Source organism: Prunus mume, linkage group LG2 (genome assembly GCF_029339155.1).
Source record: "Prunus mume cultivar Tortuosa linkage group LG2, ASM2933915v1, whole genome shotgun sequence".
NCBI classification, from domain to species: domain Eukaryota; kingdom Viridiplantae; phylum Streptophyta; class Magnoliopsida; order Rosales; family Rosaceae; genus Prunus; species Prunus mume.
The window spans coordinates 8,328,321-8,356,172 of NC_142699.1; the positions used below are offsets into that span (position 1 = coordinate 8,328,321).

Here is a 27,852-nt window from a genome sequence, read left to right on the forward strand (position 1 = left end):
ACGTACTGATTGTTTGAAGCAATAACAAATCTTTTTTTCTTTCTTTCATGAATTACCTGGAATAGGAGAGAGGATTAACGCAACAAGAAGAAGGGGCAACACTGGTACTTTCTTACTTGCCCAAAGTTAGTATTTTACCCTCTGCCATTGGAAAAATCCATACAGTTTTTTGGTTTTTTTTCCAAGATTCACCAGAGAAACCCAAGCTCTCTAGCTTCCTATATATCACCAAGAACCCTCATGGTTTTTTTTTGCAAGCTTTTCCTTCTCAATTACTTTCTCCTCCTACTAGTCATTGTGCCTTGTCTTCAACCTCTCTGTTTTTTTTTATTCTGGTTTTTGAATGGCAGATTCAATGACAAGAAAAAGGGAGGTCCGCAAATGCGACTGGTGGTGTGAAAATAGTTTCTCGGCAGAGGAGTCTTATCACAGAGCAGTGTCTGGCACGAAGAGGCACGCAAACAGGAAAGCAGAGGAGCTTGAAAAACTATGCAATGCCAGGTTTGCATTGTTTCTTACGATCCAAAGGATAATTTGTTGGTCTGGCCAAAGGACCCGGCCAAGGCCAGAGAAAGTATCACCGAGTTCGAAAAAATGTAAGAAACCGAATTCGTCATCACGCGGTAAGCGTAAAGGAATAAAGAAGGGGTATGAGGGTTTTGAGGAGTAAGAGACTAAAGTTGGATAAGTTTTCAAGGGCTTTGGAGGATAATATTAGTTCTTCCTTCACCCAAAAAACCAAAAACTATTCAGCCATACGGTAGTACTGCAAAAGAAGATCACGGTGAAGAGAGCATGGCAGAATTGTTACAACCAAATAGTTATAATTTTCGATAATATCGAATTTCGTTATGGATTTGACAGTAATGGTATTTGTGGTAATGTTAATTTGGAGCCTTGTTATAATGGAGACTTTGAATCAGTAGAGCTGAAGAATTTTGGTGGGGTCGATAATTATTATTTTTACCCTCCATTAGGGTTTTTTTTCCACAAAGCTTCCATTACAACATTGGTGCTAATTTGATGGGGTTTGAAAGTTGTCGTCCAGAGAACAATAACATCGGTGTTATTAATAGTGTATTTATTCTGCAAGCTCAAGCTGCTGGGTGGACATGCTGCAAGGAAGAAACTTATCAATGATATCTCCACTTCATGAGGCATTGTTGTGGCCTCAGCCTTTGCCATCTCAGATGATCAATGATCACCACAACATGAATTCACTTTCAAGTCACAATTACAACTATATAAATATTGCCTACCTTGTTTTGAAGAGCTCTCTAGCTAGCACTTAATTACTAGTTTCTAGCTTAATTTTAGTTTATTAATTGTAACACGGACTACTCTTTTTATTAGTTCCATGTTTAGAATTCATGACTTGATTGAGAGTAGCTACGTCTTTATGTTGCTTTGTGTGTAGTAGACTTGTTTCATTAGAAATTAAGATCACTCGCAATGGTGAAGAAGTCGGAACCATTTGGATCAGTTTCTCTGTTCTTATGGCTGGGTGAGGTGCAACTTTGGTTTCTTCGTTTTCTTACAAATCAAAACCAATTACTTGACTTTGGGGGTCACTTACCAACAACCAGTATAGTAGAATGTAAATAGTTCACACAGAAATGGAGACCTAAAAGAATTTCAATGCTCCAGAGGAAAGGAGCAAGCAAAACACCAGATTCACATGCATTCTAGAGGTCAAGCAGACGGAACATCATGGGTAGAGCATCTCAAAATCTTGCAGCAACTTAACAATGTTACACATGTAAGCTAAAATAATGAACCTGAGAACAAATTTGAATATTTTGATAGCAGAGATGACTGTATTTTACAACAAATCCTAAAAAGAAATTTTATCACAGCTAAACAAACAACACTAGAGAGGCAAACCTAAGAACAAAAGTCAGACATCCACCAGTTTTTGAAGACCTAACAGTGCGTGCACCAAGCTAGATATCAGAAACAACAAACTTCAACTCTGCTCATACTCAAGGGCTTCCTCTGCAGCAACAGCAGCAGCAGCAGCATCAGCGGCCATTATCTCGTCAAACTTCTCAGACTTTCCGAGCAGTATTTCAATCTAAACAAAGAAGATCACATGATACCATCATCAACCTCCCAGATAAAATTACATAATGAAAGTAATGTAATTCAATGTAAAGTCAATTAGATCATCATATCATCCGAATTCTGAGAAAATCAAAGTGAAGACTGATCAACCAACCCTGAAACTCGTAAACTAAACCCACAAACAACGCTATAAAACAATTGAACAAGCACTTCACATGTTAAAAGACAAGCAGAGCAAATCTTTACGGTCCAACAAAACTAAGCCAACACTTTGTTTTGAAGGCTTATCAATTCAATAATGAATGAGCTGACATCTTAGCTCTCAAACATACAAGCACCCAATTTACTCAAATACCATGTCGCGGAAAGAATGGGAAGACCATCATGCAGAGCTGGTAATTGTATAAATTCAGAAACAAGCAAACTTTGGCACCTCAGTTCCATAATGAGCGCTTTATGAACCTCATTCTCTTTTAAATAACCCTAGCTATACGTGCCTATATTCCTTGCTAACATCTAAAGGAATGTTTGCTGTTAACAAGAAATAAGGTTTAAGAACCCCTAATTTTTGTTGCATATTACGTAGTCCTTATTCTGCTGCATCAGGTTAACAAAACCACAATGTAGGTATCAGAAAATTGCCAGGCTAATACAAAATTCAAAAGGTACCTTTGCCTTTTGAATTGGCCGCCCCCCTGCATCCTCCCTCATGTCAATTGTAGAAGTCGTGATCTCTGAATATGTTGCATACAACAGCAAGTTAAAAATTAATATGAGAAACATTTACCAAAAAGAAGAGAGAGATTGTCCGAAAGGCATAAGAATCCCACTCTTCTCGAAAGCCAATCCATTGTTCTTCAGAATCTCAGCAATGGTAACAACAGTAGCAATAGCTGTGGATATAAAACAAATTGTGAATCCTTAGTACACAAAAGATGAAAAGTTTTCACTTCAATAATACCAAAAATCATCAATGGTTTGACATAGTTGCGTAAGGATTATGTATAAGCCAATGCCTAGACAGCATTGAAACTGTAATTTTTGGGTGCACTTGTGACAGGAGAAACAATAAGCAAACAGAAGACACGAAGCATCTGCAACCCAATAATCACCTAATGGAACCGAAAACAAAAGGAGGGTAAGATAAACGAAACAATACCCATTCCAAGGGCAGAGAGCTCCACCTCATTGTTCTGCTCCATGTACCTCTGCAAAGGTAAATTGCAAACCATTGAATGACCAAAAACATACACAGTATCTGCAAATAAGCATAACACAACTATTTGGCTTAAATCTTAAACTCAGTAGATCCATATGCATTCAAGAGAAAACCAACAACAATCTGTAGCTTTGGAATTTGGCAAGAATGGGTCTTCTAGACCGTTTTCAACAATCAAACAGGGAGCAAAAGGAAAATCCCAAAAACAATAGCGAAACAGATAAAGATGGAGAAAATGGGGTTGGTTTACCTTGGCAAGATTGACATAGAAGAAGAGGGGCCTTTTTGGTATTTGAGACTTGGATGCGATTCTTCTTGTTGTTGTATGATGAGTCCGTGATTTGCAAGTTGTTCACTCCCTCTGTGACACCCTCCATTGTTGCTTCTGCTTCTTTCTTCTTCTTCTTGTTTTGCTCTGCAGAGAGAGAAGAAAAACCCTAATCTCCTCAGTCCCTCCGAAATTTACCTGAAATTTATAAATTTATAAATGCTCAAAACCCCTCCAAGGGTTTTAATCAAACACTCCAGTCTACTGGCTTCTACAGGTCGATACGCTGTCGTTTCGGGATTGGTTTTCAGAATTTGCCTCATTGACAAGAAATACATTGCAGTGCAACTCATCTTGTTGAAATGACATAATTACCCCATTCAATTTGTATGCTGTATGCTCTAGACTTTATTGGTAGATTGCAAGTTTTAGAGTTTATATATATATAAAATTATTTGAGGGATCCCTCAATAGAAGGGGACTGTATATATATATATATATATATATATTAAAGTTTTAGGCTCTTTGAAATAAGTGTTGTTAATGATCATTTAGTCTAGTGGCTCTTGTTGACGCAGAAAAATGGTTCGGCACTTTTCCGCGCAACTTAGTTATTAAGTCTCTTCGGTATCTGATGTCCTCGGTAGGGTGTGCGATCTGTAAGATAGCAAACACACGGTAATCCTAGGGCACCGGTGTGGTACCGGCCGAAGGCTCTCCGATGCTTAAGTAAGTACGGGTTTAGTAAGTTTTAACTGCAGATCAATAGGCAATATGCCGTAAGTTCTGATTGATTACCTTCAAGCTGGGATAGATGTCCTCTTTTATAGGCCTTGGGAGGTGTGCAATTTGTTTAGAGTTTCGATGTGGGACTCTGGGCGTCAGTTGTGAGGCTGCCACGTGTCAGAGTGGGCGAGGTTGCCCTAATGTTGCGATCGGTAGGTTTGGTACCGAAGGTGAGTGCCGAAGGCACACGTAGCCCTGGTTTGGTCCACGTGTTTGGTATTCATTGGCTGTTCATTTTGGTATAAACAGCTCTGGTCTCAATTTTGTTGGAGGAAGTCGTGAGTTCAAATTTCATAACCAGTCAATGAGAAGAAAAACGCAAGTGTCTCGTCAAAATGCAATACAGTCAACTTGATTGACTAGGAGGCCTGTGACACAGAAAATGCAATTTTGTGTACAATTCTTTTACATATATCCTTGAACAACAGTTGGTTTGAGTACTTTTCAACTCCATGCTTTAGTTTTGATGCTCACATGCATTCCAGAGGGCATGAATTTCGAAATTCATTCATGTCAATATTTTGCAGTAGAAATTGGCCCTATAGAACTATAAATGCAAGATCATAGAAATTGTGTTAAATAAACAAAAACAAAAATATAATTCATATAGGCTTGTCTGATGAAAGAATTTGTATTCATAATTGTAGTTCCATGATGATAGGCAATAAATACGCTTACATCGACCAAAACAAAGTTTGTCCTAACAGACAGACCAAGTAGTGCAATAAATAGCTTCTATATATCCCTCTTGACAACAACCATAGCAATGCTGCACAACGACTAAGATCAAAGTTCAAGAAACATATTTCAGCAGGGAACAACAAACACTTTGTCAAAGGGGCAACAAAAAACATACACAAGGGTTCTCTCAGTTTTCTTCCACCAGACTCCCTTTTCGGATGCAGAGACCTTACATAGAAGTTCAGTAGACGACTTTACTTGATTTCTTGTATATACACACAGAAGGTGGAGAGAGATGACGGTTTCCACAAAAGAAAGATTTTTTCTTTGAAATGAACTAACAATTGATGCCACATTGACCATTTGATGCAGCTTTTGTTGCGTCGTTAGTAAACGGGTCGATGCGCACCCACAGCAGGGAGAAGATTGAAGCAAGAAGAATAGACCACACGATGACAATTGTCGGGGTACGATTTTGCCGACCCAAAAGACCCTTCAGGAATGGATACAGATGTGCAACGACCCATAGGGCAAAAAACAGTTTGCCAAAGAGTGGACCCCAAGACTGGTACCCACTATTTATGGCATATGAAACACCGGCTACAATACCTACCATGTTCACAAGAAGAACTGTGGTTGGAGGGATGAGAAGTGATGTCCATTTGAAAACGTAAAGCTCCGCAAAATCTCCATCCTCATCAGATGCCTTTGATGTGACAGTGAAGTTGGTATCAATCCCAGCAAGAACTTTTAGGAGACCTTGAAAGACAGCAAAGAGATGAGCTGATGTGCCACCAATGATCCAGAACTGTTCGTTTCTCCACCAGTCTTCAATACTGACTCCACTCCACCTAAGCTCAAGAATTCCGGTTGCAATAATGGAAACAAAGAGCAGAATGAACCACATGCTAGCAAAGTTACTTATCTGCAGAGACATAGAACAGAGTTATTGGATGCTCAAAATGAAAATCCAGAGTGTCAAAATACTAAATAATCGAATGAATAAAGGTCCCATGACAGTGAAATTTTATGGCATTTTAAGGACTTTATTAATTATTTTTTTTGGTAGGATTGACGCAGGATTAATACTAACCTCAGGAATAATGAACTTTTCTGTGAGAAGGCAAAAGGCAGGGAGCAAACAGTACGCAATCAGCGGTATAGACGTGAGGGGGTAAACAATGGTATTGATGTATGCTATTCTCTCCAAAAGCTTCAATTTCCCATTGTAGCCATACCATATGGGACAATGCCTGCTTAGCAGAATTTCAATTGACCCCAAGGCCCATCGAAGCACCTGGTTCAAACGATCAGAAAGATTGATGGGAGCAGAACCCTTAAATGCTGGGCGGGGAGGCATGCAATAGACTGATATCCAACCACGGGCATGCATCTTAAACCCAGTTAAAATATCTTCAGTCACAGAACCATAGATCCATCCAATCTGGTGATAAATCAAAATGTTAAATTTTTATAAATCTAAAATCACAAGTCCATTCAATAAATATGCCACTATTTATGTTGGGAATGAGGGCTGCTAGGACCTAATTGCTATACTGACTGACCTCTTTTCCCCATTCAGTCTTGTCTTCATATCCACAGCTAATAACATGTATGGCTTCCTTCAAAAGGGTCGCAGGATTGGTTGTAGGCGGAATGCCTCCTTGTTCCATGAAGGTGGCTGCAATAAAAACTGGTGATTGACCAAAGCGCTTCTCTAAGCTCTTCTGAGACATAAGAAGAGTCCTCTCATCATCATAACCTGCACAATATGAAGTGATCTTAGTTAAATTTACATTGCATGGATGCATTAAAACATAAATTTGATTTTTCTGTAAAATTTTGGTCATATCACACCTCAAATCTATTTTTTGTCAAATGAATGAACAAAGATAATAACAAGTATAATAATAATAAGCAGCAACCTTCGACACCCTCCTCAATGTCTTCCATATTAAAAATGGGAATAGTGGATTCCGTTCTTTTAACTGCCCTCTTCTTGTCAATATACTTCTTATTGCTAGTCTTTCCCTTCTTTCTTGAACCACAACAACTCTTGATGATGATGTTTGGTTGTAAATCTTCCTCAGTCAAAACAGGATCATACCCATACAGAGCTTGTCTGTTGAAACAGCAACCAGTTCCCACATAGACTGGACCCTGGATGCCATCCAGCCCTTTCAAGTTGATCTGCAAATAAAACAAAGAATTTTACCAGTGGAGCCATAATAACTGTCACATGGAGTAATATTTCTTATTGGTGATTGTAAAATAAGTAGCACCTACATCGAAGAAGACAATGTTCCGATTGGCATATCGATCGTGCATGTCAATGCCGTCAAAACGCTGAGGGAACTGGACATAACACGTCTTCTTCCCGTAAGCTGGGTCCATCATGAAACACATGGCTTCCTTAAGAGCTTTACTGTTATTGAAGTAGTGATCACAATCAACATTCAAAAGATATGCACCATTTGTCAGGACGGCTGAAACTCGAATCTGCATGGCCCGTAGTGAACCAAGTTAGAAAACCAAAATGGCTTTTGGCACATACTTCAGTTCATCAGGGGACAATCTTTTATTACAAAACTTGTTTATGAGATGCTGACATTTTATACCAATAGGTATTTACCCGACAATTTATTCCACCATACCAGAAAATGTTTGTGTCCCTCCAACCTTATAATGTACCGTGATGTGATTGGTAAAGGAAATATTGATCCTACTTGGCCAGGAAAACATTAAGGAGAATCCTACTAGTGAGTTCTAAAAAAGCTAATGGTGTACATAGACCCATGTGCATGCATTTATACCAATGAATATCTTCCCATAAATCAGGATTTGGCATTTATCCAGAGTTAACAGACATGATTGAGTAATTAAAAATATAGTTCCAAATAGGTCAAAGCACTGACATTACTACCCAGAAAAGGAAATTATATCTTAATCAATTTCAGGGGGTTAACAAACCAATGCATTCATTGCTCCAGCTTTCTTGTGATGCTGGAAGCCAGGTCGCTTCTCACGAGAAACATAAACAAGTCGAGGCAGCTCATTTCCATCAGTATCAAGGCCCCCACTGTGGCCTAAGAAGACCTGTTCTTCCACACGATAGAAAACTAAAATTAGTATAGAAGCAATAAGAGGAGGCAGAAACCAAAATGCACTGGATAAAAATGCAAGTACCTGGATCATTCCTGGATGGTCCCTAGGATTGTTCCCAGGCCATGGAGTCCCATCCTGCATTGTCCAACCTTCTTCAGGCATCTTCTGTGCCTTGGCAACTAAGGCATTGATCCGTACCTTGAATTCTTCATACTCTCTCTGTGGGGTAAAACAAATGCATTTAGACTCCATTCACAGTGCTAAACATGTATATGAAGTTTACCACAATCTGCTCTCTAAACATCCTTTAACTCTCACAGGAAATAATCAAATAACCTATGGAACTCTCATGACATTTCAAATTTTAAACTATTTGTTTAAGGTTACAGCAACCAGATCTACCGAAGTATAACACTTCTTTATTTCCTTCTGCATAATGGCATCAAACTCCAATTCCAATAACAATGAAATAGACAATCCAGTGTCTATCAAGAATTGAAGCAATCATCTTGTTTGAAATGAGATTACAAAATATTTTAAAAAATGCAAACTACAGGCAGGATCAATAGCATTCTTTTAAGCTGAAAACTGGATGGGCAGTTATATTGCTTTAAAAGGAATGCATCATTGGAAGGATGAATTATTTAATTTAAAGTAGGCATCACATGCAAATTATTTAACTTAAATCATGCAGCACATGCAAAGAATGAGAATAATCATCTTGCTTGAAATGCGCAATTAAGAAATAATCATGTAGAACCTTTTTTGACAAACCCATGCAACATATTTCCGTATCACTCACCTTCATTGCTCTACGCTCTTTTACAAAAGAAGGTTGTATCTTGTCCTTTAAGTAATCAATCTTTTGGGCAAAATAAAATTCAGGGGCTCTAGGTTCAATGTTGTGTTTCTTGCAAAAAGGCACCCACTTCCTAGCAAACTCCGCAGTTTCAGAAAGGGATTCAAATGTTAGCATTGCTGACCCATCATCAGACACATAGCAAGAGACTTTGTCCACAGGGTAATCCACAGAAAGTATGGATAAAACAGTGTTAGCCGTAACCAGAGGTGGCTCTTTCATGGGATCCACTGTACTAACAAATACATCTATAGGAGCTAGCTGGGATGGTTCCCCTTCACGATCATACCTGCAATAATTAAAAATGGTATGAAACTAATTTTTAGAACCACATGCCGAACAATAGATTGTCACAGATGATACTAAGTTGGCCAACCTCAATGTGAGCCTGTCCAGATAGGTCTCACGATTAATGGGAAACCATTTTGGAAACTGATCCAGAAGCCAGGATAAAGCAAACCAAATCTCACAGATAACTGATGTTAACCATAATGGGTATGCATCTTTCACTGGGTGAGTTGCACGATATTGCAAGAAGAAACCCAGAATGATAAGCCGGAGTATGATCACAACACGATAAGGTGTCAGATGAGATGAAGAAATAGGCACAATACGACTTAAAGGTTGCCTGGCATCATCAGCCCTGAGAAGAAAACAAAAGAAAATCAAATAGGCATATTCAAGGAAAAATTCCACCATTAAACACTTGACTGCAACAGGAAAATCTGACCACCAAAAGAAAATGCAACAGGGAATGACACTTTTCATTTCCATAAATTTACACTGCATCATTGTACAAAGATGATTTAGTAACATGATAGCGATAACAAAGGGCATTTTGAGAAGCGCTCACATTTGGAGTTCTTCTCCATTTGAACCAGTGCCTTCATTGTCCCCCTTTCCTTCAGCGTATCTACTAGTCATCTGCATCATATTTTTGTCCTGTTTGAGTTTCCAGCCTTCAACCCTTTCTTTCCAGTCAACATTTCCTAGCCCATAAGAATTCAAGTCCTTCGACGGGTCCACTATTCTTACTGGAACTGTAATAATAAATTACACAATCAAATAACTATTTAAACAAGCCATTTGTCAGAGGACTTCTTGTATGAATATAATTAAGGTGTACCTGGCTGTCTTGGATCCAAAGGACCTGATGTAGTTCGCACAGATTGGTTGTCAGGTGTCGCACATGGAATCTCGCCAGACATCTGAAGAGATTATGAGCATAAGTTTAAAAGCAAGATAAAATGCATAAAACAACCATGTAAGGCTTGCAACTATAAGCTGTAGTTACAAGCAGTAATTTCATCTCAGGATACAAATACTCCAAATGACATACAGGAAAATCTAAGAACACTTCCTTTAACAGATGTTACTTGTATCAAATTAAAAGAAAAGCTAAAAAATCAACATGCTCGTCTCTATGAACATGAGAAGGCCTTAATCAAATTTAAATGAGTGAGATAAATACGCAATATTGCTAATTGCCTACCGGCTGCCCATTGGTTAGAAGCGGAATTGGCTGTTGAGATTCATGTCTAGAGGAAGATGAGAGGTCAGCATCTTCTCCTTGCCACTGGCGTCTGCCATTGCTATTCCCTTGTGCGTAATTGAACTCATTCTCCAGATCATCAATATCATCCTCATCATCATCTCCGTCCACTCGAGGACTCCCTAAAGTACATCAGTTGTATTAACTTCATTGCAAGAATTATGGCTATAAGCCAAAATAACGGGATTGAATTCTCTAAAAGTAATCAAACCACAAGCTAACCTTTGTGCCTTTTGTACCTAGTCTTGCACTGTGGGCAAGACTGGTTCCCATCTTTCCGCTCATACTCATAACAAGGACGACAAACTGGAAAGGCACACTCATTACAGGCAACAAATACATCACCAGTGGCCGTAAGTCCAACAGTATCACCACAGATCTGACATATCTGCCCGTTCAGATTTTTTAAGGGTTTGGGCTGCATTACCAATGACAATGTTCAAAACCGTTAAAAAGAAATTTATTGAAAGTAGCAAGAAACTTGATATATGTGTACCTATGTTTTAGGCTTTTAGCAAATAAAAGGTTCATTGATAAATGCAAGTATTTTGTAATAATGAAACTCGAAGGATGCACATAATTAATTACCATGATCAAAGTCTTTACGAAATTGATCAACAACTCAGAATTTCATTCCAAGAAAGGTTAAACTAACATTAGTTACACTGGCATTGTCAATCACATGAAATGTAAACCACGAAGTCTAACGAGCAGTTCAACTCACAGTTCAGAGAACAGATCACAGGCATGTGTTATGAGTGATGAGTCAGTGAAAGAAGAAAGAAGCTAAAATTTCATAGAGCTGAATTCAACTGAGATTACCGACAATAGAGGACTAAACTATCAAGATCTTAGATTCATTCTAGAAAAATAAAAGAAGTATCAAACTAGAAAAGTAATAATAATTAGATTGGGTTGTCAATGTCGGCAAATCCAGCTATAGACATCACAAATTAACACATTTCTAAGATCTGATAGAAATTACATTTACCATTCCATAGCTATTCATAAAGCAAACAAATTTCTACAAGATCAGAGCTTTAACAAATCCAATCTCAAATCTCCAAGTTTGACTGTAACATCCACTGCCCCTTGTCTCAATCAAAACTCCATATCCAATTTCTAAAACTACCCATTTCCGATTCAGTAAAAAGAACACAGATATTTACTGAAAACTCAGTTCCACCTAGCCAACACTGAGATCCACACAGTACATAAAAAAATTTATTACAAAAAAATAAACAAAAACCCACATAAAAACAAACAATAAATAAAACAAATCGGAAAAAAATCGAAATGGGTAACTCTGAAAACACTTTACCGCGCTATCTGAATCGTGACGAATCCGAACGAGTTCGTTTCTCTTGTAAGAGCCAGCCACCAGTCCAGCATTGGCTTCCATGGCTGTTCTCAATTCTTGAGCTTCCTCAGAATTGCGATTTCAATTGTTTTGGTTTGAGATATCAGAAAAGAGATCTGTCGGCAAAGAAGTGAGGGAGGCAAAGGCTGTGAATTCTTCGCCCATTCACTACGACATCTCTGATCTCTCTCTACTCATGACAGCTTTGCCTTTACTTGTCTTTTTATTACTATATTTCTGTTCTTTCTTTTTTTAATATTTATTTCATTTTACCGGGTGAACCGGTTGCCACTGTTAGTCGTTGTACAGTGAATCAATTTAGACTCCTTTTGTCTCGTTTCACATGCTTTTTCATTTTTTATTGTCTGATAATTAAATATACATGATATTTTTACACATAATAATTTTATGTCTCCGGTTTAATAATTCAAATGGTTAAAAACATACTTAAAAAAAAGAGAGTTAAAATACAGTATATCAATTTTTTAAAATAAATTTTTTTCAATTTTTTTATCAATATATTTGTATTTTTTGAAATGAAGCTTTTTTTGGGGCAAAAATTTTACTTACCTTGCAATGAATGAATTCTATTAAATCCTCATAAGAACTTTGAGTTGTTGTGAAAACTAAATGGTCACATCGTTATAGAAAGAATTCCAAGAAAGCATATATACTTTAGGTCCGTAGTTAGAGAAATGTTACAATATTTAGTAATTTTTTATTATTTGAAATTTAAATTTGAAGTATGACCTGATCGTTGAAGATAGTCGAAATAACACCAAAAAAAAAAAACCCTATCTTTATCAAAGAGCAATTACTAATTACACGAACAATTTCAAAGTATCTAATGTAATTGGTGGTTGAAGTTATTTTGCAATAATCAAGACATGTGATTAGTGATATAACAACATCCCTTTTATTTTCTTCATTTAACAAAACGATGATATCACAATAATGAAACACAACACCAAACCATGCAGCTGTTATACGAGTCTGGTGAGAAATCAGAGAGCCCAATTGAGTTGAATTGTTGACTTAAAACGGTTGCATCCAATCTAATTTGGACACGTGTAAGGTTACCGGTTGGGTTGTCTTTGTCAAGGAGAGAAGAACCAACAAGTGTCGTATATATTTTAAGTCTTAATTTTGTAATTTATTATTTGCTGGCAACAGACTGTAGTGGGTGAATATCAGTATAAGTGGTTATTGTCGGTGGTAGCAATTTCTTTGCATTGTTTTGGATTTTCATGCAATAATGAATCGGTGTCTAGCCAACCACTAATGAATCTTCCTCACCAAGTGGGCCCGTTTTATAAAATAAAAAGAAAGTCAAGGAGGCCCTCATAAAGGCTTAGGCCCAAGTGATCCGCAGAAGGAAATTTTATACATGACTTTAAATTTAGAGTGACAATTTTAGACATGACAGAACAATCCACTTGGAAACAACAAACATGAGTCATTCTATATAGTGAGGGCCTTATATATAACCCTTAAGTGAGGTCTTATCTCTTAATCATTAGATCAGGATAACTAATTTGATCAAACGATTAAGAAATAGGACATCATTTAAGAGCCATATATAAGACCGTCACTATAGAATTCTTGCAACAAACATGTTTTGGTTTGCCCACAATTTTGTTTGTGTAATAAGCGTGTCGACAGTTAGTAAACACTTCGTATTTTGGGTCAAGCTGCCTAACCTGAAAATGACACGCTTTAACATGTTTATGTAATTGTGTGACGCGCCTAACCCACATAACCGTATTACACAAGATAAACTACTTAAATTTTAAGTAGAAATAAATAGACCCCAAAAAACGTGGAAAACGTATAATACTCAATGTTGGTTTGTATTATAATCAATAGGTATAGGATTCTAATAATCACAGGAATTTTCAGGGTATAAGTGCATTAGTCGTGTTCGTTTTATTTACGACAAAGATATAAAATGAAGTTAGATTATTAAACGTGTGACGATGTTTTTTTTCTTATGGGTCTTATTATAAAGATCAAGTGGTGTTTTATAGTAATGTGAAACATCTTTGGTAAATGTAACTTATCTTATGTTTCTAATTTAATTCATAGTCTGTTTACTCAAACAAATTTGGAAAGCGGGGCCAATGTTAAGTAATTCGGCAGGATTAGTTAAAACACGGTTGAGTTCTGATTGAATAGTCTTTTACTTGCCACATGCATGAACATGATCACCAAACATGATTTGGCAACCACCCCAAATATTCTGTTCTTTTATTCCTTTCGCAGTTGCAACAAATGCTAGCTCAGCTGAGCACAATTTTATTAGTCTTATTAATTAGGGCACTGTACCAGTTTATTTGCATAATGATTTTACTTCCAGAAAAGATTACAGAAACTAATACCACCCGTCTTAAAAGAACACAGTACACTGTTATTCCATTTTCCCCATTGCATTGATGATGGGAATTTGATCTCTTATAAACCTATAGAACATTTCGGCAAAGAATAAGTAGACCGGTAACACCACAATCGCCACGGCAAGCCTAAACCCTACTAGCAATCACCACTGCCTTACCATTTTCACAAATGCTACTGTCGTTGCCACTACCAACACGAACGAGCTTTTCCCATTTTTGGTAAATTTTCCGGTCATGCCTGCACCCGCTGCTGTTACTACAGTTGACACAAGATCTGCACCATGTTGCATACAGAAAAATACCAAGGGAGTGGCATGCAAATGAACTACTAGTGAACATAACTTATAGGAAATGCTAATCTATGATTAAGTATGCCTAGGTCCTTCCGTCGTGATGTTTCCCTGTATGGTTGGAAACTAAAGTCGTATTGCTTCTGCTTTTCCTCTCACAATTTCTCTTTATGAACACTCCGATCTCACACACTTTCCTATAAGGATCCATCTGCATTTGCATTACTGCCTGCTCCTCTCCGGCTTGCCGTTGTGTTCTTCAGTATCTGCAACAAATTAAAATGGCAGAGACTACCAATAAGTAAATGTCATGCAGATATTAAATCAAACTACAGGTGGATTACAGAGGCAGAACTTTAAGTAAAAGCTTAAGCATAGTGGCAGTTCAGGATATGTTTCCAACTCTTTCAGGTTTCCAAGAACAAGTCCTAATGCAGAGAAATACTTCATTCTCCCAAATTTGTCAGGTGTATCATAAATATCAATTGCCTAAGCCCAAATTTTGCTAATTTTCAAGTCTACCTCAATCAATATTCACCAATTCAGGCAACGATAAGGTGTAGAATTGCCCTCATTTTGATGCTCAAGCTATCTAAACCTTTACGAATTGGCATGACAAGTTTACCTAACAAAAACAGACCTTTCGCTCACAACCATCCCAACATGGTATAAATGTATATCTTACAATAATTAATGATTGTACAATGCATGAGACATGCTAAGTAGGATGATAACCGTACGCCGTGGTTAACGGTTCTAAACAGCAGACACATTAACCATTATCAATCTTAATATAAACAAAATCACATATCAACTATGGATTAGCATGTTAAGAGGGATAGTATCAGTCCACTAGTCGGTGGACCAAAAAGGGAATTTGACACCATCACATCTATTCCATACTTCAGCTTTTACTTCTTATCAAGAACAAAACGGAGTAATGGATTTGGTGGGGTAGACCCCACATCCCGCACCCATACACCCCATTTATATCACAAGTCCATTACACTTTCCACTTTTGATAATAAGTGAAGATAAGATAATATCAAGGGCCCCCCTCAATAGAACTGTACATTTATACCATCATTTTTTCTTCCCCACAATACCCCTAATGCAAATCATTCTGGCACATATAAACAAGAGTGGTGATTTCCCCACTCCTTTTTCTCTTGTTTTATCCACTTACACTCCTTTTTTATAACTAAAAAAAGGAGTGTAAGTGGATAAAATAGGAGTGGGAAAATCATTGCCCATAAACAAATTCTAATTTCTAACTAATGATTATTTGATGACAATAAGGATTATGATGATTAACATGAAGCATGTGATGAGGATGAAGGAACATACATGTCTAAGCATCTGATTCTCATTCTGCAAAGTGGAAAGCTTCTCCTCAAGCTCAGAGTTTTTCTGCTCCAAGTCTTTGACTCTCACTTCCAAATCACTCAAGTATGCCTTCTTCCTCTCCCTTGCTTGCTGTGCTGAAACTCTGTTTCTTAACAACCTTTTGTTTTGCACCCAAAAAAGACAGTTCCACCAAAATGCCAATGAGCACACGCAATCGACTAAAAAGGGCAGAACAGTAAAATCACCATGGACGCGGTGCAAGCCCAACTCACCTTTTCAGCCTCTTGCTTTCCTTGTCAGCTGGACTTCTTCCTCTCTTTCTTTGCCCCTCACCTACCACTTGGGCCCGGTCCGGACCGGCCAACGAACCGGTTTCCCTGCCGGAGATTGACGCTCCGGCCGATTCGCCCCCAATCTCTGGCACTCTCCTGATCTCCTCATCACTTTCCATGCCTTAAATTTAGGCCAAAAAAGAAAATTATTGTTGGACCTTAACAAAAATTTAAGGCATCATGTCTTTGCCTTGTAAGAAAAGCCGACTCCTTTTTATATAAAACAATGTAACAGGGAAGAGTTGGGAAATTTCTAAATTATTGGTTCACGAAGATAAACAGCCAACCATGAACAATAAAACTTCCTTCTTTTTACTTGAAGCAATGTAAAAGGGAAGGTTTTTCATCCGCAGAAAGTATTTCCCGGGAAATTAACAAAGACCCGGCTCCGAAAATTCAGGATACTACAAAACCCAGATGGGAAATTTCGAAATTCTTTGGAACCAGAAAGAAAGTAGACAAATTTGAACAAACTCAGTTAGACTTGTTAAACATAAACTTTGAAAAACTAAAAATGAGTTGAGAAAATCAAACCTTCTTTGACTTCAACTTGGAATGCAGAGCTCGAAGACCTTTCGCTGCTCGACGGGAGAGAGCTCGCGGCAAGGGAGCTCGTCGCTTGCTCTTGCATTTGGTCTCTAAACAAATCAAGCAGAGAGGAATTGTTTTTTGTGGTTTTCAGCTGGAAGAAAATTAAAAGAGCGGGACGTCAATGTTTGAGTGAGTAAATAGCAGAGAGGTGGAGTTTCAGAGTGGATTTGGAGCCGTTGAAGCTCGTTCACATCTGAGGGCTCTGCGAGGGTGAGCGTGGAGAGATATGAGCCATGAGGCGTGGCCTGAATCAAAGGTTTGTAGGAAGGGATCGTGGAGACATGGGAAGCGTTGGATGAGATTCAGATCGGACGGATGGCATGGAGATTGGGGAGGGAGATGCAACGAACTAGGACAGTGGGACCACATTTTGGGCTGGAAGTGCATGTGTTTCTTGATTTTGGGAAAGCAATGAGTTTAGTTTACCATGGAAGTTTGAATATCTCATTTGATTTGAGGTATGCGTGAGCACAAGTGATTTCTTTGCCATAGGTGATAACTTTTTTCTGTGGTCACAAACACATGCAAATTTATTGACCTTATAATAAGCTTCAAGTTAATGTGATTAACTTCTTAAAATTACCTTAACTTCGGACACCTTCCAACATTAAAAAGAGAAACATCACCACTATTACTAATAATTCATTATATATCTAACAAAAAAAATTATCAATTTTTAACATTTGGGCAATTTTAAACTTGGAGTATTTTCCAACGTATGTTACTTTAGTGAACTTTTTATTTTTTATACAAACGATATTGGGGGAAGAATTCAAACATAAAACTTCGAATCAAGTGCATGGATAGTTGCTCTTAACCACTGCAAACACCTTACACTTTAGCTAACCTTGATAGCCAATACCCTTCAATTGTTTTTAATTGTTTTGCTTCTTTTTAGTTGAATGGATCATTATCCCTGTCAAGTATGTATGAATCATGATTCATGAGCAAGATATTTCAATTTGTGAAGGCCAATGGCTCAAAAGACGACCCAACTTCAGTTAGGAAATTGGACAGCTCCGCCAGATTGGGATGTCGGTACCATGAGTTGTCGTTTTAATTCGGGAACCTAAATCCACCATCGCATAAAAAGACATAGAAATCCCCACATATCCCCGTACAAAGTATCAACTTCAGATGTTAGGTCCCAAAGTTGCCTTCTATTTTGTTTACTAATTTTACACAAATGTAAACTTCGTTTTAAGGGTCTAGATGTAATGTTGGACCATACTTAACATTTACAGGACGAAAAATGAAAAAGGATTAATTGATAATTAACTTAGCCTAAGTTTTATATTGCCAATGGATGCTATAAACTTGCAGCTAGGCTGAAAATTTGTGGTGGCCCCAACAAACTTTGCCAATCCTTTGAAAATAATCCTTGGTGACTTCAACGAATGGTCTCATTCATCATCCGTACACAGATGAAGATGGGGCTTTCGACCTTTTTCTTTGACAACTTTGTCTGTTTCTTCGAAATCTTGAGAAAATGGAGATGGGCTTCCCAACCTACCATACCTTTCAGAACAAAAATTGACAGGAGAATGATACCATTTTGTCGGCATGTTTGGTTTGCTATGAAATGCCAAGATCGTAATTACTTATGTAATAATAAAACAATTACAAGAAAGTGTTTTGTTGGAACGCAATGTTCCAAGCTACAAGAATTTCATCGATGAAATGTTGAAATACTATAATACTATATACTTATGTGCTTAGAAGACATTAAATCATGCCATGTCGTTTCATGCGTTGGATTTCCGGGCAGTGGTTTATTTTCGAAAAAGAGCACGAAACATTTTCAAGAATTTGGATTTGAGGTTCTTCTTGGCTGAGGTAGAAGAGCTGCGAGGGCAAATCGCGAGTGCTCCATTTGTGCTGCTATACGCCTTGAGGCCAATGGGTTTGGCACTCTGGCATGGCCTTAGCTCTCTAAACTCTGCCCTGCCTTCCTCTCTATGCAGCATCAAGTTATCGTCCCATATTAAGCCCGACGAGCCTTGCCGCCTAAATGTGGATGCCGACCTTGCTAACGTCGCCATGAGGTCTCTCGAGTCTCAACCAGTTGTGATGATAGCTGGCTTTGGGCAGAAATTGTGATAATTCTAATCTGGGTGATTAGGTTGATTATATACATACCAGGAAGAGGGGAAATGCCAAAGGGAGAAGAACGAGAAAGAGGTCAGGGGATGGCATCTAAATGAATAACACGTTTTCTAAGTTTCTGTCTTTCAGTACAAATCAAAGTCCTCTCCCTTGTTCTGTACCTCTCCCTTGGGGGAAAAGAGGATGATAGATGTCAAAGATCTTTCATTAGTTACTATATAATTCATTTAAAATTCTCTTGCTGTCTTTTAGGATAAAGATCAAAGTTTTATTCTTTCCTCTCATACCTATCCCTAGGCTAAAGAAGATGATAGAGGTCAAAGTTCTATTATTTATTAGATGGGATTGCTGAAACTGAAGATCATATTCAACTAAGGCAAGAGCTCATTCATTTCATATTTTTCTTTTTTGAGGTAAATCGGATTGGATTGAATCCATAACGTATCCTAATCCTTTTCCCGCCCCTTCATCACCTGAGCTAGCCCTAAGCCAACAGCGTCTTCACCCATCTTGTTTTACTGCCATGTTCTATTTTCACTTTCTGTTAAGTACAATGAAAATGAAAGGAGATAGAGCTTAAAAAATCTATCAGCTCTCATTATAAACAACATAGAAGTACCTGTTTTACACATTGGTTTACTAGGCAGTATTAGGGGCAGGCCGTCGATATGGAAGTCGAGAGTCAGTAACGCCATCCTCAGAACGTTTGTCTTCAAACCATTTCACAACTCTTTTGCGGGGCAGGTTTGTCACATGCACTATGCTGCTGATCATTGCATTCTGCATCACATATCAACGCACACAAAGCATAAGGAAATGGCGCACAAGTTCTTTTAGGTCAAGTTTCAAATGAAAGTACATTATATCGCAATATCCCGAAATCATTCAACACAAAAGATTCACTTACAGTGGGCCGCTTTGTTTTTCTATAAACACTTTCAAGGGTTTCAACATGCGCTTTCTTCAGTCTTTTTTGAGCGGAAAACTTTTGTTGCATAACATGAATAGGTCTGTTCACTGTAGTTTCAACCTCCGAGGACTCAGTAGTTGTTTCCACCACAGTTTCTACAGTTGTTTCCACAACAGTTTCTACAGGCATCGTTTGGGACACAGATATTGTTGGAGCTGGTTCATCAGGTAAAGCAGCACACATCATCAAAAGACTTGGAGGGGGGTTGCGAAGCAATTCGAGAACAACCGGCCTGTCGAGACAAAGCTCAGCTGCAAGAATTTTTATCTGCAAACAAACGAAATGCCAACAATATAAAGTTTGCCAACATAACTAAAAACCCCAAATACCGAGAAGCAAATTTTCATGAATATGAACCAAAGGTTACATTAAAAAACAGGGTTTTGGTTTTCCTATCCATTCTTTATTCATTCTATAATCTCCAAAGGCCCCAGGCCTCCTTTGAACTTAAATATATATATACATATTTCCAAACCAAAAAATTACTACCAAGCAAGATATCAAGCTTGACTGGACTTGAAATTTGATATAGTATTTCAGGCAGTAGATGCTTCAAATTTCATGAACAAGAACCCAGCTGTTCAAAGATTCATAAAAAAACCCCAAAAACTAAAGAGAGAAAGAAACCCTTACGCTGGTTTTGCGGCGACCAACTTTTAAAGCAGCAGCCAATCTCCGAAGTTGCCAAGTCTTAAGCTTCACAGGACTTTCCTCTTCCTCCTCCTCCTCTTCATTATCATCATCATCATCATCTACTTCTTCTTCTTGAGCATCGATCTCAATAACAACGTCATCATCATCATCCTCATCGTCCTCGTCATCATCATCATCATCTTCCTCGTCCTCGTCCTCTTCATCATCAACAATCCCCAGTGCCTCTGCTACTTCTTGTTCGAGCTTAGCAAGCTCTTCTTCTGTTAAATCTTCGTCGTCTAACGATGCGTCGTCGTTTTTAAGGTCTTCCTCCAGCAGCCTAAACAGTGCATCTATAGCATCCTCATCCACATCCTCATCCTTAACTTCCTTTTTCGCCAAGATTTTCTACATTCGACCACGAATTCAAAACCAGAAATTTCAGTTTCTGCAAACAGAGAAAGCACTTCTAAAAAAAGCTCATTTCTTACCTTATTTATCTTCGGCTTAGACGACGCCACTTCAGTGCGTTGGTTTCGACGGCGGGCCAAGGCCAATGTCGACGAGAACCGAGCCGGAAATTGACGTGGCAGTATCAGATTGGTGGGTGGCCGTTCGTTGCGGGAAGACGGCAACGTTAAACAGTGAAGCCCCTTGGGAGTGTTAAGCGCAGAAGCAAAAGCCATTTTGCTCTCAATGTGAGGAAGATGAGATAGAAATGCCTCTGTTCCCAAACGGTGCCGTTTTAAAGGTCACCAGACTGCACCTCTTCCGCCCAAACGCCGATGAGAAAAAAACACGAGAAGGCGCCGCCTTTCTGCCTATCGGTTCAGGTTTATCTACTACTCTTAGTCTGCTCGCCTTAAACGACCGCTCTTAGCGCCGTTTTAATGGTAAGCTTCAACTGTTATTTTTGCCCTGGGCCTAACCCGTCACAATTCAAAGCCCACAACCGCTTTTTGCAGGCAGACGACATTGCGTGAAGGAACGATACGATGTCGTTTGATGCGTCCACAAGTAGCTCCGCCACAGAAGAAAATCATACTATACTCTAGTTTAGTAAAGTCTCATCTCTCTGTGTCTGAAGTTGAAGCCAATCATGGCAACTCCGCCATCATCATCAGCACCATCGTCAAAATCGTCAAAGGGATGGATAAGCAACATCTCTTCAATAGCCGCTCGCGTCTACTTCTTTCTAATCATTCTCCAGATCCCGCTTTTCAGGTACTGTAATTCACTCGATCAATTTCCACTCTCGCTCCCTCTCTGTGCCCAAATCTGCTTATTTTCATTTCTCTTTTCATCTAATTCCTAGTTACTCAAATAGTTAGGCTATCTGGGCATGCTTTGTTTTTGCTAATTTTCATGTTTTAGCATCTGGGTATTTGTAGTTTCGTGGTTTATCGAATCTGGATGTGCATTTTGAAGTTCCTAGTGTCACATTGTTAAACCTGGTTTTGAAAAAAAGAAAAAAAGAATGAATCTCTTGTTTGTTTTAGATCGGTTGATTTGATTTTGCAATCCTGAAGTTGTGCTTTAGGATATGCCCAATGTTTTTAGTTAACAGTTGAATTAGGGTACTTGGTTCACTTGTTATACTCTCACAAGGACCCAAGACCCCTCAGAATATGGATCAGCAATTCAGGGCAGTTAATGAACTGAGCTAAGCTCAGTAGTGGCAATGGCCTTATGGTTGGTTGGTTGTGTTTTGGAACATACTTCTAACGTGAAGGAAAGGCTATAAAATTAGAGGAAGTGTATATTTTCTGTAAGTATCTTAGAGAAGATATTTACAGAAGACGCTAGAATTGCATTTATGTAAAGTATCCATGTTTATGGATTCAAGCGGGATCCACGTAGGTCCTGAGATGGGGCATGATTCCTATGTACCATGTGTAGGGAATGATCATTCTGCCCTCTGCTGGCATTTTAGGTGTTTATCAGTCTATATAATAGAAGCCTGATGCATTTTATTTGTATTACTTAAGGAATATGTATTCTTTTTGGATTTCTTGTATGATACAAGCTCATAATTTGTATATGCTTTATCTGGATCTATGTACATGTGATGTACATAGATGTACATGTGATGCTGCTCCATTTCTTCCTCTGGCATGTCTTGATCAGACGGAAATATTTGTTGTTATTTAATGGCTGTGTTTTGCGGAAATATGTATTAAGAAAAAGGTAAATGTAAAACTCTGTTTTTGGCTTAATGTTTCTTCATTGTTACAGAGTTCCATGCAGATCTGGCATGTGTACCACACCATTGCATGTCACTTCTTCTCAATTGATTGCAAGTGAAATCTTTCCTATTCCTGTGGTAAAAGCCCTTCTCTTCCCTGGAGCTGTTGCAAATGGACTTGTAAGGAACATGACTGTTCCAAGCTGGAATAACGTATTAGACATCTATAACTTGACCAATGCAAAGGAATCCCCTGCAGTTACTGACCTCCAGCGCTTAGAGGTTCCATTTCTCAACAGACACTTTCCCTTTTCTGTTGTTTTAAAGGATTTTCAATTTTATCTTGAGGAGGCAAGCCATTAGGCTTTCACTTCTGACAATATGAAGCAGTAATCTCATCTCTGTTTCTTTGATTAATTCATCAGGTTCTAGCGGGAAGCTACTTTGCTGTAGCTGGAGCCCTTGTGGGTCTTCTAAAACGAGGGAGGATGAGCATGTTTGGGACACTTCTAATGCTTTGGGGCCTCATCAAAGAAGGGATCCTCGGAAAGCCTGTGAACACAGATCCTACGAAAGCTGTGTTTGTCTACCCAACTATGCTCATTGCCGTAATCGCTGCCTTCTCATCTGTAAAGTATGATGTGAAGAAGGTTGTTAGAAGTGCACCTGCTAGGCCCATTGCAAAGCCTCTTCAGAGGTCTTCAAAATCTAAGCTCAAATGAGTTGAAATATGTAATCCATCAAATTTTTTATCAACTTTTCACTCTGAATGGGTTCAAATTGTACGGCTTCCTGCCAAGATTTTATTTTATTCTTTCTGAAAAATATTATTGTCATTTTTGTTTGTCCGAAATTTCTCTTATAAATCGCAGCACATGGATTTAGAAAGTTAGGTAAATAAAGGGTTGAGAAAGAGGATGAATATAGCGCTGCCTATACTTCCTCTTAATGCTTTATCTAGTTGCTTTCAAAACAGAGGGAATGACACAGCTATGGGCAGTGAGCTCGACTATAAATTAATTTTGTGCGTGTTAGATTTATTTTATTTTTCCAAATAAATGGACTTAAAAAAATTTAAATTTGGAGAACATATGATTTTACCTACAAATTAACATAAAAATATCTATGTAGAAATATGGGCTATTGGAAGTGCAATGCAAATTGCATGAATTCGAGGTTTTCCATTTTGAATTCCAATCCTTTTCTTTCCCTTTTTCTCTTGTGGGTCCCGTCTACAAAGGATGTAACCAAAGATGCAAATGTGCATCTAATTTTACATCTCCATGGTGGATGTGTATTTTACAATCATTTACATCTTTCCATTGAAGATGATTCCAGTGACAAATGGTGTATATTTAACATATGCCCCTTTATACACCTTCCTATTGTGGTAAGAAAGTTTAAAAAGAAGAACAGGAAAATGGTAGCTGCGTTACCTCTATGTTTGATAGGGAGGATTAGATTGGACTAAGTTCGACCAGTAAAATGCTTAGATTTCATGTGCAATCAAGGAATAGTATGAATGTTGTCTTCTAGTTATTTTACTAGTTCAATCTGATCCTCTCTATCAAACATGATTTTCAATAGCCCTAGGAAGCCAGGGAAAAAGATAAGGTTCAATCTGAAGCTGTCGCATAACCCATCATTGATTAAGGCTTAGTTAGCTTAACCTCTATAGTCTATAGTATTCATTGTGCTATTATTTAGAGAAAATCTATATTTTCCTAGCAAGTAAATTGTATTGAGCTTTTCTAGTCATCCACCAAAGGCAAATCCAACTCGGTTTTTCTGCATAGCAGGTGCGAATGCAATCGTTTCGTTTTGTTTTTGTTTGTCAATTCATAGTCTTTTGTCTAGGTTATTGGATCCTTCTCCATTGCTATGTTAATTGGCACTAATGTGTTCATTTTCTTGAAGCTTTTAGTTTCTTATATTTCATGGTAGTTGAAAATTGGAATTAAGCAAAAGGTTATGGGAGTTTTCTAATTGTTCTTCTTTCTTTCAATGGAATGTTGGTGTGTCTCTTTGTTTTGACTGGAAGCATGAGATCTGGAAGGGAGGATAACAAATACTATCTGCAGCCTATCATTGTTTAAGAATTTGATTTTATTAAAGCTGCAATAACATAGCTAGGCCTAGAACTCAAATAACTGTGTGCGGACCATGTTGAGCTTCACTCTCTGCCCTCGGGTATCAGTAGTTCATACAACTTCCTCACCGGAAACTTCATTGTAGATGCCAGATTTGCCCCTTTGCTAGTCCCTACCAATTGTTCGGCTAAATGACTCAAAGACCTTTTTTTGTTTCCTGCTGTGTGAGACCCTGAATATTTACCTTAGATTGTTGGGCTCGATCTCACGAGCATGTAGGAGAAAACGGTTCATCAATCGCAGCTACACAACCAAAGTTACGAATTTTCGAATTTTTTTTAGAATTGAAGTTAAGTTGCAGAGGCAGTTCGAGGAAGAAGAAAGACTCGGCGTCAATCCAGAGCTTCTTGTTTTTATTTTTTAAATTGACACATGTCAATTTCTAATTGGCTTAACTTAAAAAATTCATTAAAACCTCATGTGTGCCCAAAAATTCACCGAAAATTACCCCGAACTTTTAATCATGTGTACTTCTATCTCATGACTTCCAAATCACATATGCTTTTGGTTAGATTAATTGATATTAATTTTGGTTAGATTAATTTCTATTGACTTTGTTAGATTAATTATGTAATTGACATGGATTTTGTTCATATTTGATATGAATTTTGGTAAACTAATTGTGTCACTCACCTGGATTTTGTTCATATTAATTGATATTCCATATAGACTATAATCAATTAGTTATAGACATAAAACTCTTATTTGTTTTAATTATGAATGACATTAGTATTGTTTAAATTCTAAGGGCATTTGGTTGTCTAAATTATTTTTTGAATTTTTATCCTTTTTTTAACACACTACGCAGATGTTAGGACTTGAAACCTTGTTTGAGTCCTTTGTGAATTTTTATCCTTTTAAATATTGCACCTCCCCTTAAAAAATTTGTGGATCCACCTGTTTCATTTTGTTTGCTTTTCCCACTTTCGGAAATTCAACCAAAGGGAAAATGTCGAAGACATCACTACAGTAAATAATAGCCACAAAAGCCAGAAACTTTTTGTTCATTTTATCCAAAAGTTAAGACAAAATACTAGAAAAATCAGTGTTTGAATTTATTTGTGAACCATTTATTGTTTGATTTTGCCCTTTGTGATGATTTTTCAAGTTTTGGTAAAAGCATATTGGAATGTTGATTAAAGGATTTGTTCATTGTGGTGCAGTAATCTGTAACTATACCAACACATGAAGAGGAAGACGAAAGGAAGCAATCAATCTGCTCTACATGACAGAACCCTCTCACGCCTTTGGCAACTTCATTGAAAGAGGAACTGCATGGGTTGTCTCCTCTGTCCTCTTTGTGCTGTATTTACAGAGTTCCTAAGCGACTACGACATGTAAACGAAAATGCCTACACACCTCAGGTAGTCTCTATAGGCCCATTTCACCATGGCAAGAAGTCCTTAAAAGCTATGGAAGAGCATAAAAAGAGGTACCTACAAGATTTTCTGTGTCGCACCAACGTAAGCATGGAGGATATTGTAAAGAGAATAAGGGACCAAGAAGCAAGAGTGCGCAGTTCTTATGCAGAAACCATTGAGTTTAGTGTTGATGAATTTGTAAGAATCATTCTAGTGGATGCCACTTTCGTCATTGAGGACTTATTGAAGAGCTACTTCCCTGAATTTCGGAATGAGAACGACTGCCTTTTTAACAAACCATGGATCCTACAGGATGTATGGCCTGACTTGCGGTTGCTTGAAAATCAGTTGCCGTTTTTCATTCTTGAGGATCTTTTCAACCTACACGAAACTCAAGTATCTTCCAACAGTAACCATACTATGAGGCTTTCAGTAATTACTCTTTCTCATGACTGGTTCAAAACTCGAATGCTTATAGAGGGAGCAGAAGGTAGTTTGCAGAGAATATGTTCTTCAAAAGTAGAACATTTTGTTGATCTTTGTAGAAATCTGCATCTACCGTTTTCATTCGAATTACAAGCTGCAGGGAAGCTTGAAACTCTAAACACACCCAGCATTACAGAGCTACACAGGGCTGGGGTTAAGTTTAAGGTGGGTTCAACTCCAAACTTATTTGACATACGATTCGCTGACGGGACTTTGGAAATTCCAAAGTTCACAATAAGTGGTGAGACAGAGCTTACAATAAGGAATCTGGTTGCTTTTGAACAATGTTACAATAAGGAATCTGGTTGCTTTTGAACAATGTCATTGCATGGAGAATTTCATAAATGATTATGTTGTCATCATGGATCGTTTTGTGAACACCCCAAAGGATGTAGAGTTGCTTGTTAAGTATGGGATTGTTGAAAATTGGCTTGGTGACAGCAATGAGGTGTCTACTATGATTAACAACCTTGCGGAAGGGGTCACCATCGAAGCCAATGACTTCTATTTTGCTGCTCTTTGTGAAGATCTGAACAAGTACTGCAGTTCGACGTGGCACAACAGGATGGCAAATTTGAGACAAAATTATTTCCACACGCCGTGGGCAACTATCTCTCTCGTTGCTGCTGTTCTTCTCCTCGTACTTACTCTCATACAAGCAGTAGTGTGCTCTATAATCTCTGTTGCTTAATCAACTTGTCTATTTTCCAACTTCTAAAGCAACTTGTCTATTTTTCTTTTATAAATAAAGCAACTTGTTCTTTCATTAGCTCATCATTGTGTTTTGATAATACCGTATATATACGTGTTATTATCAAAACACAATGATGAGCTAACGTAATGGATTATTTTTTGTTTAGATCAACGTAATGGTAGGTCATCATTGTGCTATTAATTATTGTGGGAAAGTTCAAAACCTAAGGACTATAATGGATTATTTTTATTTTTAAAACAACGTAATGGATTATAGTTTAAACTGACGCTGACCTGACTCTAAAGTAACGTGTCATAACCCGCCAATAAGTGTGCTATTAGCTAGTAAGATCTTACCAGAGGAGCAAACCATCTGCTCTGAGCTTTTCTGGTGATCAGCTATCAAAGCCCAAACAAACTT

The 27,852-nt window shown here is 38.0% G+C and overlaps 4 protein-coding genes and 2 pseudogenes across 9 annotated transcripts; 2 read left to right on the plus strand and 4 right to left on the minus strand.

The window, feature by feature from the left end:
* Positions 1–1,742: 1,742 nt before the first annotated feature.
* On the minus strand, positions 1,743–3,770 carry LOC103319685 (uncharacterized protein At2g34160-like; annotated as a pseudogene). The gene is made up of 5 exons (XR_016123867.1): positions 3,534–3,770; positions 3,224–3,272; positions 2,895–2,957; positions 2,734–2,798; positions 1,743–2,074 (listed from the first exon to the last, which is right to left on the minus strand). The product of XR_016123867.1 is annotated as an uncharacterized protein At2g34160-like (transcript).
* Positions 3,771–4,949: 1,179 nt separating this feature from the next.
* On the minus strand, positions 4,950–12,197 carry LOC103319684 (cellulose synthase A catalytic subunit 1 [UDP-forming]). Of its 2 annotated transcripts, XM_008221256.2 has the most exons (14): positions 11,856–12,197; positions 10,757–10,952; positions 10,475–10,656; positions 10,109–10,190; positions 9,836–10,022; positions 9,359–9,625; positions 8,926–9,271; positions 8,205–8,342; positions 7,989–8,114; positions 7,305–7,517; positions 6,944–7,208; positions 6,584–6,780; positions 6,112–6,462; positions 4,950–5,943 (listed from the first exon to the last, which is right to left on the minus strand). In XM_008221256.2, exons 1-14 carry the CDS (start codon positions 11,934–11,936, stop codon positions 5,356–5,358), a joined length of 3,219 nt encoding a protein of 1,072 aa, XP_008219478.1. In that variant the 5' UTR covers positions 11,937–12,197; the 3' UTR covers positions 4,950–5,355. The 2 variants fall into 2 exon arrangements, with proteins under 2 accessions (XP_008219478.1, XP_088901419.1); XM_089045293.1 differs by having other exon boundaries at positions 7,989–8,342.
* Positions 12,198–14,222: 2,025 nt separating this feature from the next.
* HY5 (Basic-leucine zipper (bZIP) transcription factor family protein) lies at positions 14,223–16,958 on the minus strand. The gene is made up of 4 exons (XM_008221255.2): positions 16,791–16,958; positions 16,197–16,377; positions 15,925–16,081; positions 14,223–14,843 (listed from the first exon to the last, which is right to left on the minus strand). The coding sequence occupies exons 1-4, from the start codon at positions 16,885–16,887 to the stop codon at positions 14,775–14,777; spliced, it is 504 nt and encodes a 167-aa protein (XP_008219477.1). The 5' UTR covers positions 16,888–16,958; the 3' UTR covers positions 14,223–14,774.
* Positions 16,959–18,429: 1,471 nt separating this feature from the next.
* On the minus strand, positions 18,430–21,409 carry LOC103319681 (protein OVEREXPRESSOR OF CATIONIC PEROXIDASE 3). Of its 3 annotated transcripts, none has more exons than XM_008221252.2 (5): positions 21,048–21,409; positions 20,557–20,964; positions 19,861–20,190; positions 19,573–19,733; positions 18,430–19,120 (listed from the first exon to the last, which is right to left on the minus strand). In XM_008221252.2, exons 1-4 carry the CDS (start codon positions 21,240–21,242, stop codon positions 19,593–19,595), a joined length of 1,074 nt encoding a protein of 357 aa, XP_008219474.2. In that variant the 5' UTR covers positions 21,243–21,409; the 3' UTR covers positions 18,430–19,120; positions 19,573–19,592. The 3 variants fall into 3 exon arrangements, with proteins under 3 accessions (XP_008219474.2, XP_088901400.1, XP_008219473.2); XM_089045274.1 differs by lacking the exon at positions 18,430–19,120 and adding an exon at positions 19,320–19,481; XM_008221251.2 differs by lacking the exon at positions 18,430–19,120 and having other exon boundaries at positions 19,530–19,733.
* Positions 21,410–21,578: 169 nt separating this feature from the next.
* LOC103319682 (tail fiber) lies at positions 21,579–23,594 on the plus strand. Its single transcript, XM_008221253.2, has 3 exons — positions 21,579–21,780; positions 22,792–23,023; positions 23,167–23,594. Exons 1-3 carry the CDS (start codon positions 21,656–21,658, stop codon positions 23,461–23,463), a joined length of 654 nt encoding a protein of 217 aa, XP_008219475.1. The 5' UTR covers positions 21,579–21,655; the 3' UTR covers positions 23,464–23,594.
* A 718-nt stretch (positions 23,595–24,312) lies between these two features.
* On the plus strand, positions 24,313–27,597 carry LOC148919535 (UPF0481 protein At3g47200-like; annotated as a pseudogene). The gene is made up of 2 exons (XR_016123853.1): positions 24,313–24,540; positions 26,055–27,597. The product of XR_016123853.1 is annotated as a UPF0481 protein At3g47200-like (transcript).
* The last annotated feature ends 255 nt before the right edge of the window (positions 27,598–27,852 follow it).

What these genes read in the sequence shown, in the direction of transcription:
- LOC103319684 (XM_089045293.1), bottom strand. Translation starts at nt 11,936, where the DNA reads ATGGAAGCCAATGCTGGACTGGTGGCTGGCTCTTACAAGAGAAACGAA. An exon ending in GTCACGATTCAGATAGCGCG is followed by an intron (nt 10,953 to 11,855) that starts GTAAAGTGTTTT and finishes TTGGTAATGCAG; the next exon opens with CCCAAACCCTTAAAAAATCT. An exon ending in TTTGGATCCAAGACAGCCAG is followed by an intron (nt 10,023 to 10,108) that starts GTACACCTTAAT and finishes TTATTATTACAG; the next exon opens with TTCCAGTAAGAATAGTGGAC.
- HY5 (XM_008221255.2), bottom strand. Translation starts at nt 16,887, where the DNA reads ATGCAAGAGCAAGCGACGAGCTCCCTTGCCGCGAGCTCTCTCCCGTCG. An exon ending in GAAAGCAAGAGGCTGAAAAG is followed by an intron (nt 16,082 to 16,196) that starts GTGAGTTGGGCT and finishes GCAAAACAAAAG; the next exon opens with GTTGTTAAGAAACAGAGTTT. An exon ending in AGAATCAGATGCTTAGACAT is followed by an intron (nt 14,844 to 15,924) that starts GTATGTTCCTTC and finishes AATTTGTTGCAG; the next exon opens with ATACTGAAGAACACAACGGC.
- LOC103319681 (XM_008221252.2), bottom strand. Translation starts at nt 21,242, where the DNA reads ATGGCTTTTGCTTCTGCGCTTAACACTCCCAAGGGGCTTCACTGTTTA. An exon ending in TTGGTCGCCGCAAAACCAGC is followed by an intron (nt 20,191 to 20,556) that starts GTAAGGGTTTCT and finishes GTTTGTTTGCAG; the next exon opens with ATAAAAATTCTTGCAGCTGA. An exon ending in GAAAAACAAAGCGGCCCACT is followed by an intron (nt 19,734 to 19,860) that starts GTAAGTGAATCT and finishes TATGTGATGCAG; the next exon opens with AATGCAATGATCAGCAGCAT.
- LOC103319682 (XM_008221253.2), top strand. Translation starts at nt 21,656, where the DNA reads ATGGCAACTCCGCCATCATCATCAGCACCATCGTCAAAATCGTCAAAG. An exon ending in CTCCAGATCCCGCTTTTCAG is followed by an intron (nt 21,781 to 22,791) that starts GTACTGTAATTC and finishes TCATTGTTACAG; the next exon opens with AGTTCCATGCAGATCTGGCA. An exon ending in CTGACCTCCAGCGCTTAGAG is followed by an intron (nt 23,024 to 23,166) that starts GTTCCATTTCTC and finishes TTAATTCATCAG; the next exon opens with GTTCTAGCGGGAAGCTACTT.